The sequence below is a fragment of the Symphalangus syndactylus genome, chromosome X, assembly GCF_028878055.3.
Source record: "Symphalangus syndactylus isolate Jambi chromosome X, NHGRI_mSymSyn1-v2.1_pri, whole genome shotgun sequence".
NCBI lineage: Eukaryota > Metazoa > Chordata > Mammalia > Primates > Hylobatidae > Symphalangus > Symphalangus syndactylus.
In genome coordinates this window covers 153238456-153253544 of record NC_072447.2, presented here as the reverse complement: position 1 = coordinate 153253544, position 15089 = coordinate 153238456, and the positions used below count along the sequence as shown (strand labels likewise).

Genomic DNA, 15089 nt, shown 5'->3' with positions numbered 1-15089 from the left:
AGTGTGATCACAGCACACTGCAGCCTTGAACTCCTGGACTCATGTGATCCTCCCATCTTAGCCTTCCAAGTAGCTGAGACTACAGGCCACCACACCCAGGTTCACTAGGTTGTTTTAAGGCTTAAATGGATGACATGTCAAAAAGCATTACAAAACCACAGAGCCTATATGTGTTAGAGGGTTGATGATGATGATGATGACATAGAACCATTCTCGACAGCCTGTTACAACTCGAAGACAATCAGCATTTCAAATAAGATGCCAAGCGCTCTGCTCCATATAAACATCTGCTCCCATTTAATTACTGATGTTGAGTTTAATCTACAATAAATTAGCCCCCAAATTAAGTGTGTATTTCAAATAAGACATTTACACAACAGATAATTTCAAGTATCAACTGATGACTGCAACTTAAATCCTCAAGGAACTTTATCTGGATCTTCAGGGTCAACCCCATACAACAGCTCCTATGCCAGAGAGGTCCCAAAGGCCCATTTTGGTCACCCTGATTTTAAGAACTACTTTATAGGGAGCATGTACAATTATCCTTGTGGTTTAGAAATATTTTATGTATTTATTATGTAAAAAAAAAACCTCTCCTTGAAGAAAGTGTAAAGACCCCTGAATTATAAATTTAACACCAACTTTTCAGATTTGGCTACAGGGCAAATATGACAAAGACAATTATAAAACATGCTCCCTTACAATAATTCATCAAAGACTTTAGCTATGATCTGATGTAGGAACTTAAAATTTAATTTCCAAAAGAAAGAAAGCCTTATTTTTTCTGAATACCATCTGTTCAACCATTCCAACATGAGCTAATTCTGCTACACAAAATTTGTAAATAGACTAAGATTGAAAAAACTTAGTTGCTTCATGTTAAAGTACAGATTCAGTCTGATCTATTCATGCAATGTTAGAAAGCTATGCACACAGTCGACATTCAATCTTTTATAGGACACACACAACACTAACAACTATTCAACCTTAATGAAAACATTACAGTTAACTCATAATTGTCCGTAAAGAAAATCACCCCGAAGTGTGAGAGCTATTCTCTGCTAATATGGGTTCTTAAGTCTCTCTACTCAACGGGCAGTTTCTCAGCTAAGGTGCAGGCAATAAGGCAACCGGAACTGATGCGATCCGCAGCTGCTCAGTGACCAGCCATTCACGCATCAGTGATGCAGCAAATGCTTCTCTCACCTGGAGACAGCGTGTTTGCCCGACCAGGTTTTAAGGTCCAGGAGCCCCCGCTGCTCTTTTATGGGCAAACATGAACACCAGATAGCAGGAAAAATGATTAAGAAACACACTGTCACTCTTCTAGCTGGGCAGATTATCCAATTTCTGCTAATCCACAGCTATGCCTTCCTCTGGTGGGCATAATCAATAGCATCTGCCAGTTTGGATGAAGCAAGAGACAGCACCATAGCCAAATCGCAATTAGTTGGTCTCCTGAGCCTGTTTCTGCACTTGTTATTACCCTATGAGCTCTAAAGAGGAACTGAAGATAAAGCTCCTAAACAAGGAGTACCTATTAAGAATTAATTAGGATCTTTACTATAATTCCTGATATTTGTAAGATTTGATGTCTGGCAAGGACCATGATTTTGAGAGACTATTAACTAATGGTAGTCTGGGATACCAAATGCATTTTACACACACTTGTGAGAAATCAATCATCTCTTACTAGCAGGCAAAAATGACTACTAATAAACAGAAACCTCAATTTAGGCAAACATCACTACTGAAATATAAATGTGATTTCATTTAATGTACCTATTAATAGTTTATTGACATTAAAACAAAGTTAGTCTTTAGCCTTAACAAAGATGGAGCAAGCGATTTTTTTGATTTGTTAATTGATTCAATATTTATTGAGCAACTATTATGCTCCAGGATTGTGCCTGGGAAGCCAGTGGTGAGTAAAACTGTCCTAGTCTCTGCTGACAAGGAGCTTATCACTTAAATTTAGAATAAGCAGGGAATCTAACTTTTAAAATAAACAAAAAAGAGATTTTCACTTCAGTAAGGACTGAAAAATGAGGCTGCCCATACAATATTCTTTTGGGATTCTGGAAGGGTTTTTATACATTCTAGTATCACATGTTAATGCTGAATACTCACGGATAATACATAAATAAAAAAATTGTGAAGTTAGGGAAGTATTGTACATCAAGATATTTTCTGAAACTCACAATACTAACGAAGAAGCTATATGCATTTATTATTATAAAATGGAACTTGATTTTTAAAAGAATCATCGTCATCTAAAGACAGCTTCTCCTCTCAATTACAAAACTATGACTACATGTACTGGATACTGGTAAAATTTCTCTTCTACATTTCAGATCTAACAACAGAGAACCTTTCGTCCTTATTCTCGAGCAAATGGCCATGTTGTATCAAAGGGCCAACAGCTCACTTGAATTAAAACTGCAAAGCTTCTTGGCTACTTAGCATACTGAAAATGAATCACACACTCAATGTTGCTTACCTTGTAATCTCTGGATACATTTTCTGATGTCACTGAACCTGAAATCTGACTAGAAATTGTAGCAGCTATAAGCTGTTTACACCATTCAACATGTGATCCTGTGGGACTAAAAAAAATAGCATGGATTACAAAACGTTATATCATAGGATCTCAGTGAAAAAATTAGCACTGAATAGAAATATGATAACACTTCTTTTTTTAGATGAACTAACTAGACTCTTTGGTTACCTTTACCTTTAATGTAAGAACTGAAATAGCAACTAGGAAATAAGATTAGGTTCCAGGTTAATTTTAAATGAATCACCCAATTTTCTCAAAAAAAAAGTTGAAGATTCTAGGTGTTAGTTAAGCTTACTATTCTCTACCATTTAATGGAATTTTACTCTATTAAAATTATATGGAAGAAATACTTTTTTTTTTTTTTTTTTGAGACGGGGTCTCACTCTGTCACCCAGGCTGGAGTGCAGTGGTGCAATCTTAGCTCACTGCAACCTCCCAGGTTCAAGTGATCCTCCCACCTCAGCCTCCTATGTAGCTGGGACTACAGGCACATGCCACCGGGCCTGGCTTGTGTGTGTGTGTGTGTGTGTGTGTAGACAGGGTTTTGCCATGTTTCCCAGGCTAGTCTCGAATTCCTGGGCTCAAGTGATCCACCCGCCTTAGCCTCCCAAAGTGCTAGAATTACAGGCATGAGCCACCACACCCAGCCAGGAGAAATATGTGAAACGTTCAATCAATTTTATGTTGGTAGTTTTAAATCTAGAAAATAGTGTACTTTTGAGTGAAGCACAGTAACTCAGAAAAGTAAAGCTGATCATGAGATTTATAAATTACAGCCTAGAAAAATGATGTTCTCTGTGTAGTACTAACAATACCTTACACTTCTATAAGTGCTTTGACAACTTACAAATGGTTTTCATTTTTTATTTATTTATTTTTTTGAGACAGAGTTTTGCTCTGTCACCCAGGCTGGAGTGCAGCAGTGCGATCTCGGCTCACTGCAACCTTTGCCCTTCTGGGTTCAAGCAATTCTCCTGCCTCAGCCTCCCTAGTAGCTAGGATTACAGGCGTGTGCCACCATGCCTGGCTAATTTTTGTATTTTTAGTAGAGACGGGTTTTCACCATGTTGGCCAGGCTGGTCTTGAACTTCTGACCTCAGATGATCCGCCCGCCTTGGCCTCCCAAAGGGATTACAAGCACAGATGGTTTTTATTATATCAAAGCCTCACAACCATGGTGTGATGAGAAGGCAGAACAGGGACTAGCCGACTTGTCTTTGAGGAGAGAAAATCGAGGCACAGAGGTGACATGCCCTATGAGAAAGTGGCTGTCCTCAACAGGACATGGAACAACCAATAGTGACTGACTCACTGCACTGAAGCCAGCAGCACGGATGCGAGCCAACCGCTTTATATGAAAACAGCAATGCAAAGAAAATGTCATCTTTCACTCCCACAGAGCTCTGAGGCATCAAAGCATTTTCACACATGTAGCCTTGCCCAGCCTCACAGTGACCCATTTTACAGACGAAAAAATTAAGGTCCAGTTTTGCCCAAGGTCACACGACTGGCAAGTGGTCGGGCTGTACTCATCTGACCTAAAAGACCACATAAGCCAACTAGCACAGTGAGAGATTTAACAATTGCCCCCAGAGGCCGGGTTCCTCTCACAATTTGGCAAAACACTAAGAAATCAAGCTAGAGGGCTAAAAACATTGACAAAAGTTTACCTTGCAGGTACCTTTCACTGTAAAGAATGTTTCAGGCCTTTAAAAAAAAATCGCATCACTAATTAAACCCACACTCGCGCATCTGAAGGACAGAAACACCTGGAATCCCCAGGCAATATGGAAAATGACCCAAATAGTAAAATAAAGAAAACTGAAGTTCTGTGCTAGTGATCCAAATTGCAGTCTCTGATCAAAACAGGCCAGAGGTTATCTGTATGGTTGAAAATACTGAATGAGCAGAAATTCCTATCACATGCCAGGAATCTATATACCACAATTTCGACCTGACGGGGAGAAGGAAGGAAAACGGAGAAATTTGTTTCCTTTTTAAAGGTTAAGTCACTTTCATTCCCGCATATATCATACTTTTCTTGTCATAATGCCTTTTTCTGTCAGCACCCACCAGTTGCAAATACAGGAAGAAACTGCAGAAACCCAACTGTTGAGCATGAGTGTGACCTGTTATTACCACCTGCCGGCCCAGCACGCCTTCCCCCTTCTTCTGATAAGGACCCTCCTCTTTACTTTGGGAACTGCCCTTCCCCACAACACAGGCTTCTGTGGGGGAAAGCGGAGAAGAAGGTTGACCCCTTCCTCCACCTGCTCCCACTTGTAGGTGAGTTACCTAGGACCAGCCAATCCCAGACTTTCCTCTTGGATCCTGAAATACATGGATCTGCATCCAGAGCTGCTGGAGGCCACTCCCCACCCCACCCCACCCCACCCCTACCATCTTAAGGAACTCACAGTGATTAAAAAGTGAGGGAAAAAAAAGAGAGAGAGAGAGAGAGAGAGAGAGAGAGATGGGGAGTCCCGACAACACTGTTTGCAATCCTGGCCTCAACTGTGCCTGTGGCCATCTCTCCTCCTGTCTGGAGCAGTTCTGTGAGCCAGGGCATCTCATTTGGCTTAAGCTAGATTGAACTGTGGTTTCTGTCCCCTGCAACCAGAAGCATCCTGGCCAATGTAGTTACACACAGTGAAACATAGTGGGTTAGCAGACAGGAGGCCTGGACATGAGTCCTGCTTCTGTCACCAGCTAACTCCATGATCTTTGGCAAGACACACCCTCTTACAGGACCACAGCTTCCTCATTATTAATTACAGTATTCTGAAGAGAAGTGAAGGCCCCATAGTCCCAGGGACATGGCCAAGTCCCACCCATAGAGCCAGGTTCCATTTTAGAGGTCACTCTTCAAAGAAAAGTGTGAATCTGAGCTTGTTGAGATGACAACTGAGAAAGGAGGCCACGATTCCTCCCCCATCCCTTCTCTGCGGTCTGTGCAATTGCCCTCTATACTCCTGGTGTCAATAACTACTTACAGGCTGGAGGCTCCCAGCTCTGTTTCTCCAACCTGGACTCTCCTGATCTCAATGCTGATGTTCCTACAAGACATGTCCACTAGTCTGGCCCAGAGACCCTGCCAATTCAACCTGTCTAAACCAGCATCAGCCGCTCAGCCCCGCAACCTACACCACTCCTGTGTTTCCTAACTCAGGGTGCAGCACAGCCAGTTATCCGGCCCCCACACACTAGAAAGCTGAGGTTTGCCTTGGAGTCCACCCAGCACTCCCCCCTCACATCTGAATGCTCACCATGTCGGGTCACTCTTACCTGGTAAGTATCTTGAAAATCCACCCAGCCCTATTCCTAGCCCAATTCCCTTTTCCAGACCCCCATCATTCTTCTGTGAACTCCACCTGCCTCATGAATTTAAGCCTCATCTATAAGCCCATGACTCCCCAGTTTGAATCTCCAGCCCAGACAACCCTGAACTCCAGGCTCAGATAGACCAACTATATCTTTGACATCTATTCTGGGACATATAATTGGCATCTCAAAATTGATATGTCCAGAGCGAAGAGCCTGCTATTTTCTAACCCTGCTCCACCTTAGAAAGACTTCTCCATCTCAGCAACATAGTTTTCCCACAAGCTAAAATTTTGGAATTCTCCCAGATTCTTCTCTCATACCAACCAACCAATCTTCAGCAAACCACATTGGCTCTACCCTGCAGGTCTTCAAATTGCATCTAGAATCTGACCACTTCTCCCCTCCTCCGCTCCCCTCTGGCCTGAGCCACCATCTCACTTGGCTTACTACAATAGCCTCCTACTGCCAGCCTCTGCTTCAACTCCTTCCCCTTTCACTCTACTGTCCACATAGCACCATGGAGCGCCTACTGAAATCTACAACAGATTATGTCACTCCTCTGCACAAAGTCCCCAGTGGCTCCCCATGGCCTCTGAGGCTCTCCACCATCTGGCTCTGCGACTTCTCTAACGTCATCCCTTACTTGTCTCTCCCTAGCTCCCCCCCTGCTAGTGACCCTAGTCTCCTCGCTGATCTAGGAACACTTGGCTCACATTCACCTCAGGGGCTTTGCACAGGCCTCTGACTAGAATACTATCACCCCCAGGTATCTGTAGGGCTGGATCCCTCGCCTCTTTGGGGGCATTACTCAAATGTCACCTTTCTCAGGCTTTCCCTGATCATCAAAATCTCTGAAGGAAACCAGAAGATGAGGCATATTCGGGGGTGACACATTCTGGTCTCCTCTGGCTCCTTAAATGATTCTGATGCATGCCCATCCTGAGTACTTCTGTGTTCGCCTCTACCACCTATCTCATTTATCACATTCGATTTCCACTGTTGGTTGGTTTGTATTCTCCACTAGATGGTAAGCCTAGCAAAATGGTAAGGCAGTAAAAGCCGTGTTGTGCTATTCTCTGAATCGCCCAGACCTCGTGCGTGGTTGAATATTTGCAGATGAGTGAAGTCCTCACCATTTCAAGTGCTGTCTTAGCTGTGACTGGTTTTCAGTGACACTAACCACTTGGGTGATTAATTTATTAAAATATATTGTAATTACACTGAGGTAGAAACAAAAGTGAAGGGAACGTTTCTTTTTTCTGTGCTTCTGGAAACTCCCAAAAGTTTGGCACAATGGTATGACCAAGACAGGCAGGAATGGGCATGTAAAACTGACTGAGCTACATTCCAACAGTGCATGCTGCCAAAGTGCACTCTGGTGTCAGAGAAATGGCCAAGTTGTGGGAAAACTGGATGTTCCGGGTTACACGATAGGCCATCTCTTGTCGTCGGAGGATGGGGTGGCCCCTCCCAGTTCGACACGGTCACTTTATGTTTCTAACTGATTTCTCTTAGTTCTGCAGCTGCCTCAGAAGCAGTAGGCTTGCTTGTGTGTTCATGAAAACAATAAACTGGTTCCCTCAAAGTGTGAAGAACTGAAAGTAAACGGTTCTGTTTTCTTGCCTCCTGAGCAGTTTGGACGTTTTCCATCTCAGATTTTTGCCTCGATCTGCACCAGCTCCCACGCCCGCGGGGTCCCATCTCCCGGTCCTCACTCCCAACCCCCCATCAAAGACCCTAAGCAGCCACAGCGGAACTGGGGTCTTAAAACCACACGAGGCAAGGTGATGCTAAAAGAGGAGAGCTCGGGTGGGATCTCCCTCCCAAGAGGACTGGTGGCCTGGGCAGGGACAGCCAAGCGGTCGCCAAGGGCAGCAGGTGGCGGCGCGGGAAGTGGTTTGACAGCTGCGAAGCCCCTCCCGGGGTTCCTGGAGCTGGGGCTCTCGGGGCGGAAGTGAGCCAGGTGCGCGGCCCGCAGCAGGTCCGAGGGCAGCAGCCCCCAGATGGGGCGCTGAGGTTTCCGGGGGGTGAGGGAGAGGAGGGCCAGAGGGGATGAAGAGGGGCCGCCCACCCCGCCACGGCCAGGCCCTGCGCGGCGCGCGGGGAGGGGGCGGGCGGGCCTCGCGCTGGGCCCTCGGGAGTCGGGGCGCGGGAGGCCGGGGCAGCCCGGGCCCCGCTTACCTGTCCAGGGTCTCCACGCTGGGCTGCCGGGAGCCGGCGGTGGCGCCCCCCGCGGCCCGAGGAGGCCTCCTGCCGCCCGCCGGTCCCGGGTTCGGGCCCCCGCCGCCCTCGCAGCCCGCCGCCGCCACTGCCGCCGCCGCCGGCCTGTCCATGGCGCGCCGAGTCCTGCTGCCTTGGGGAAGCCGCCGTCGGGACGGGAGCGGCGACCGGGAAGGTTTCGCCGCTCGCCTCCTGCCGCCCGCTCTACCGCCCGCCCGCCTCAGGCGGCCGCCGCCATTAGCTGTCACCTGGCGGCCCCGCGTTACCCACAAGGCCGCGCGCGCGAGGGTCGGGGGGCGGGAGCGGGGGCGGGGAGGGCGGCGCGCGGGGCCGGCGCTGGGAACCCCCACCTCGCCCAGCCCCACCTGGGCGCTCGCCCACGGAGCCTTGGAGCGGGAGTCTGGCTGGGACCTCCTGCTCCAGCGACCTGGGTGCGTACAGAGCCACTGGGGTTCGGAATCCCCAAACGGATTATGCGTAGCGTGCTTCACTCTATATAGTCACACCGGGTTGACTGCAGAGACGTGGGGTGTAAAAAGAAGTTTGAAGACATTCGAGTATCAAAAATGATTTCCCCCCTCAGTTGTCCTTCCCGGAAAAGGTATAGGACAGCTCAAGCTCCCTCGGTCTTGACGTCTTGAAGCAGGAGCAATTCCGTGCGTTTTAGCAATTCCTCCCCACCCGATTCTTCCCTCCACTCTCCCCCTCCATACGCACCCCCCCGCCCCGCCACAAACCCACCCCCTTGCCATCTGTAGGGCCACCAAGTGTTCTGATGCCGCCCTCGGAGCTTCCGCCCATGGTTTATGTTAAGAGTAACATTTAACTTCTGTTGATTAAAAAAATCACTGCTATGAAAATCAAGCCACTATCTTGGTGAGGCGTTTAGGACATTTGCTTTCTGGGCTAGATTTATTTCCTTGCTCATTTTGTTTGGGTTCGAATATCCAACAGCTCATCCCCTCTCACCTCACCGCTGATTAAGTTGGGAGTGGGTGCGTGGCTCATGATTAAGCCTCTTTGCCTGTGATTGCTCTGGGTGTAGACAGGAGTCCTACGACCCAGGTCTGGCAAAGAAGATACAAAGGGAACAATTTGCTCACTGTTAAAAGGCAGACCTGCAGACAGGGAGTTACTCATGCCCATCCCAGACCCATCCTGCCCCACCAGCTTAATAACTTCAAACTGAACAATGAGGATATGATGCCTGAAGCCCCGACAGCCATCTTACACACAAGAGGAGGTGAGCCTGGGGTAAGGAGATGACAGAGTGAGGAGGGCTGGGAGGAAGGAAAGGAAGATCCCCAGACAATAATACCTCCTATCTCCTACTGGAGAATCACCTACTGCAGGTTGCTGGCTTTCTAAAATTATTCAATCAAGTGGTTAACCCACTGTTACGGACTGAATGTTTTCATCCCCGTGAAGTCCATATGTTGAAGCCCTAATTCCCTGTGTGATGGTATTTGGAGATGGGGTCTTTGAGAGGCAATTAGGTCATGAGGGCCAAGCTCTAGTCTGATGGAACTGGTGCTTTTTAAGAAGGGTCACCAGAGAGCTTGATCTCATGCACTCACGTGCACACACTGAGAAAACGCCGTGTGAGTACACAGCAAGAAGGTGGCCATCTGCAAGCCAGGAACAGAGCCCTTACTAGGTCCCTGCTGGACCCTTAATCTTGGACTTTCCAGCCTCCAGAGTTGTGAGAAAATAAATTTCTGTTGTTTAAGCCACCCAGTCTATGGTATTTTGTTTTGGCAGCCTAAGCACACTAAGACACCCACTTTTAGTTGGGTATTTTGTTACGAGTAGCTGCAAGCATCTTAGCTGTGCTGAGAATTGTCAGAAAGAAAACAGTGCAACTTTAAGCATATTTTAAGTACTATATTCTTCAAGAAACGTTAGGCCAAAGAGGAATTCACTGTGACACTGTCATACTTCCAATTCAGTTAAGTACACTTAGGATTTAGAGGACAAAGATGAATCTGACATATCCCTGCCTGAGATGTTCACAATCCAGTGAAGGGGACAGACAAATTAACAATGACATTACAAGTTGGCAAGTGCTATAATGGGGACAATTGCACGGGATGTGGAACACCTACCCCAATCCATAGGAGAAGAGGAGGTCAGGAAAACTTCCCCAAAAAGGTGACATAAAACTGAATCTTTAAAGATGAGTAAATCCTTGATGAGGCAAAGAAGTCAAGTTATTCCAGGCGGAAGGCACAGTTATGGGCAAAGGTGTGGATTAGTGGGTATATTAATCTGTTTTGCTTTGCTGTAAAGGAATACCAGAGACCCGGTAATTTATAAAGAAAAGAAGTTGATTTTGGCTCACAGTTCTGCAGACCGTACAAGAAGCATTGTGCTGGCATCTGCTTCTGGTAAGGGCCTCAGCAAGCTTACAATCATGGTGGAAGGCGAAGAGGAAACAGGCACGGCAAATGGTGAGAGAAGGAGCAAGTGAAAGGTGAGGGAGGCACCAGACTCTTTTAAACAACCAGCTCTTGCATGAACTCATAGAACGAGGATTCACTCATTACCACCACGGGGAGGGCACAAAGCCATTCCTGAGGGGTCCGCCTTCAGGATGTTCACAATCCAGTTCGCAACCCAGACACCTCCTACTCAGCCCCAACTCCAACATCAGGGCTCACATTTCAACATGAGATTTGGACGGCACAAACATCCAAACTCTATCTGTGGGTTAAATAGCTTATTATGTGCAAGAGAATGCCAAGAAATTGAGCGTTACTGGAGCATAAAGTCAGACAAGATAAGTGAGGATCTGGACAGGTGGTAGGCCAAGAAGTTTGGGCTTTGTTCTGCAGCTCACCAGATCTCAAATGTTAGTGTGCAAGAATCAGCCCCAGTCTCATTTTCAGCAAACGCTCCCGTGATTCTGATGCAGGGCTCACTGCACTTGGAGAAATACTATTGTATAGTCCCCCATCTACATCCATTTGATAGACTGTGCTTCCAAAGACAGCTGCAATAATATCCCCCATCCCACACAGTCTTTTGCAAGGTGACCTTACCACTGATAGATCAAGAGGTGGATTCTGTTTACCTTCTCCTTGAATGCGGACTGGCCCTGTAACCCCTTTGACCAATAGAATGTAGCAGAGGTGATGCTGTATAATTTCCAAGGCTAACCCTTAAGGGATTTGCAACTTCCAGTTTGGTTTCTGTGCATACTCCTTCTTGGAAGTCAGCTGCCATACTCTGAGGAAGCCCAAGCAGCCACAGGGAGAGGCCCATATGGAAGAGAACCAAAGCTCTCAGCCAACAGCCCTAGCTGAGTTCCCCAGGCAGCATGGCCAGAAGCCAGCACTAACTGCCAGCTATGTGAGGCCATTTCAAGCCTTTCAGTCATGCTGGTGGCCTAGCCAACACCACATGAAGCTGGTGAATCATACAATTGACTCACAGATTTTTGAAAACTAATAAATTATGGTTTTAAGCCACTAGGTTTTGGGGTGATTTTTTGTGCAGCAATAGAGCACCCAAGCATTGCTCTTGATGAATGATCCAGAGAAGTAATCCCCTACCTGCTCAGCTCCCTTCCCCATTCAGCTATAGGAATCCATGCACAAATCATAGCCACACTCCAAGGAGGATACTCCACAGTAGTACGTCAGAAGCTGTTATAATCTAAGATTTTACCCTACTAGCAAGCTGAAAATTTAGTTGATCACCACACTCTAACACTCTGAGAGAAAATATAAAGCCTCTGGGTCCGAAACAAAGACAGTTTATTATTCACAGCAACATCAGCAGCCACAGCAATATCTTGGATCTGCATCCTGAACCCCAGTCTCCACAGGGTGGCATGCTGTTCTGCAGTGCACCCTTGCCACTCTTACATTAAGAGGTGGTATCGGCTGGGCGTGGTGGCTCACACCTATAATCCTAGCACTTTGGGAGGCCGAGGTGGGCAGATCACCTGAGGTCAGGAGTTCAAGACCAGCCTGGCCAACGTGGCGAAAGCCCATCTCTACTAAAAATACAAAAATTAGCCGGGCGTGGTGGCACATGCCTATAGTCCCAGCTACTCAGGAGGTTGAGGTGGGAGAATCGCTTGAACCCAGGAGGCAGAGGTTGCAGTGAGCTGAGATCGTGCCACTGCACTCCAGCCTGGGCGACAGTGCGAGACTCCGTCTCAAACAAAACAAAACAAAACATAACAAAAACAGGTCGTACCTATTTCCCCTCCTTTTGAATGGGGGCTGGACTGTAACTGCCTTTGACCAATAGGAGGCTAGATAGTGTCTGCACATGTAATGGGATACACCACAGGAGAGAAAGCCCCAACGCAGGAAACTCTGGCTGCTAGTGACCTACCCATTCTCCCCTGCAGGGAGAGAGATTACTCGTTACCTTGGAATGAGTGATCAAATGTAAACAAATGTCCTTTGTGGAGATTTACATTTACTATCCTGGATTGGAATGTCTCCTCATACCGACTTTATTAACTTGGCTGTAAATGTATTTCCTCAGAGAACCCTGACCATGCTGAAACCTGGGATAGTCATGGTGAATTGTCTCCAAACACACACAGGCCCTACCACCCCCTTCTGCCCACATGGAGGTCTAGTCATAGTTGCTGGGTTGACTATACTGCATTCCTAGAAATCACTCTAAGAGGACAAGCACATGGTTTTGGGATGCCACCTGGAGCTGGAGTTGTGTGGTGGGAGGCAAGGTGAAGAGTGACTTCTCAGGCCCATGGTGATGCTCACCAGGAAACAGGAAAGGCCTGCTTTGAATGCCCAGCTGCACTCTGCAGTTCCTGCTGGGGAAGTGGGAAAGGTATATGAGTATGCTGCATGTTTGTGACATGTTTATGCGTGTTTATGACATGTTTATATAGAAAGTAGTAGTTTTCAAAATTACACACGTGAAAATGACTTGGGACATCAATTGATGTGCAGATTCATGAGCTTCACCACAGAGAATCTGAAAATTTAGTAGTTAGCTAGGGTGGGTGCTAAGAATCCACATTTGATAAAGCACCTCAAGTGATTCTGATATACGTGGTTTAAGGACCACACTTTGAGAAACCCTGTCAGAGGTGACAAGGAGCCACAGCAAGATCTTGGAAAGGGGTGAACTGATCATATTTCCACTCCAGAAAGATCACTAGGATTGTGTGATGGAGGATGGATTGGAGGGGCAAGAGTGGCTGTGAGAAGGTCAGTTAAGAAGTTGTCGTCATAATCAAGGAAGACCTGATGCATGAACCCTAGCATTGGACAGGACTCAGTGACTGATGGAATGTTGGACATGAAGTGAGGAGGGAAGGAGACGCCAACATGGGCCAGGCCTGGCGCTGAAGTTTCAGACTTGGAAAACTGGGTAAAGGAGATATCAGCCACTGATATAAGGAATCCAAGATGACAAGCAGGTGGGAGAGGTCAGTGACCAGGATGAATTCATTCTAGACATGTTGAGCTTGACCCACCCCAAGTCCAAGCCTGTAAGTTGCCTTTGTGTGTATTAGAAAAAAGAAAACCCTTCCTTACAACACTGGACTTCTGTTAGTCATAAAATTGTCGTAGTATACCAATTTTGTTAAAGCTCAACCTTTGACTGCCATATGCCAAGAGACTGCCATAATAGACCTAGAAATCTATGTGGACCTCATTCTGAAGGATCCCTGTCTTTGTTTGTGCTGCTACAACAAAATACCACAGACTGGGTAATTTAGAAACAATAGATACTTATTTCTCACAAGTTCTGGAGGCTGGGATGTGAAACATCAAAACTCTCGCTGGTCTGGGCCTGGTCTCTCTGCTTCCAAAATGATGCCTTTGTTGCTACATTCTTCAGAGGAGAAACGCTGTGTCCTCACATGGCAGAAGGTAAAAGGGTGAACACCTTCTGTTAAGCCCTTTTATAAGGGCACTGAATCTCATTCATGAGGACAAGCCCTCATGACTTAATCACTTCCCAACAGGCCCCAACTCTTAGCACCACCACCACGGGGATTAAGTTTCAACAAGTGAATACTGGGGACATTCAGACCATAGCAGTCCCCCTTAGATGTGACCCCCTTGTGCACTTCACAACCTGTGCAACAATGCATAGCAGTCTTGGGAGGTACCTATGGGTATCCAAGTGGAGATGTCCAGTAGACAGTTGGAAAGGAACTCAGGAAAGAGAGGTAATAAAAAGTTGGCTAATTTTCATAAAATTTGAGGACAGAGGAACTCTTTGTAATTTAACCTTCAGCGTCACGATTTGGAAACTATGGTTGGGGTCATCACTTTCATTTCTTGAAAACAAATTAAGCAAATGAAAGTGGACCTGATCATCCCTTGTAAAATAAATTTCTCAAAAATGTAATTTTGCTAGGACTGAGCAAAGCTAATCCTCAATGGAATTACATGTGACTGCACTGCAGAGAAATGTTCCCATCATTTGGAGGGTTTGTAATGTCAGCTCAAAAGAGCAGGACTTCTGCCCTCATGAATGGGTTAGTGGGTTATCATGGGAGTGGAATTGGTGGCTTTGCAAGAAGAGGAAGCGAGGCCTGAGCAAGTACGCCTAGCTTCCTCACCATACGAGGCCCTGCACTGCCTTGGGATGCAACAGTGTTTCCACCAGGAAGAAGGCTCTCACCAGATATGGCCCCCTGACCTTTGACTTCCCAGCCTCCAGAATTGTAAGAAAAAATTTATTTTCTTTATAAATTATCTAGTTTCAGGTCTTCTGTTATAAGCAACAGAAAATGGACTAAAGCAATAAACTACAGAAAAAACACCACAGATGACTTAACTTTGCCTTTAGAAGTTATCCGGAAGGTTCTCAGCCACAAGTTCAATTATTGGCAAGGCTAAAGGGTGCCTCGGGCGGCTTTTGCCTTCACCACCCCCATCATCTCCACCATCCACCATTCTTTGATGTTGAAATTCCTGTGTCCTCAGTCTTCTGACAGGTGCTCTACAATGCAGTGCGAAGCTCGCCTTCACACAGA

General features: G+C 46.4%; 1 protein-coding gene across 10 annotated transcripts in view; it reads right to left on the bottom strand.

Moving 5' to 3' along the window:
• Positions 1-8364, bottom strand: part of MTMR1 (myotubularin related protein 1) — a 78220-nt gene extending 69856 nt beyond the window's left edge. For 8 of the 10 annotated variants that reach the window (XM_055269270.2, XM_055269268.2, XM_063635320.1 and 5 more), the window contains exons 1-2: positions 8069-8354; positions 2504-2609 (exon numbers count right to left, since the gene is read on the bottom strand). In XM_055269270.2, the coding sequence (XP_055125245.1) occupies positions 2504-2609; positions 8069-8220 (258 nt within the window). In that variant the 5' untranslated portion in view covers positions 8221-8354. Of the gene's footprint in view, positions 1-2503; positions 2610-8068 lie in introns of all 10 variants that reach the window. The other 2 variants (XM_055269271.2, XM_055269272.2) reach the window with 2 other exon arrangements.
• Between the last annotated feature and the right edge of the window lie 6725 nt (positions 8365-15089).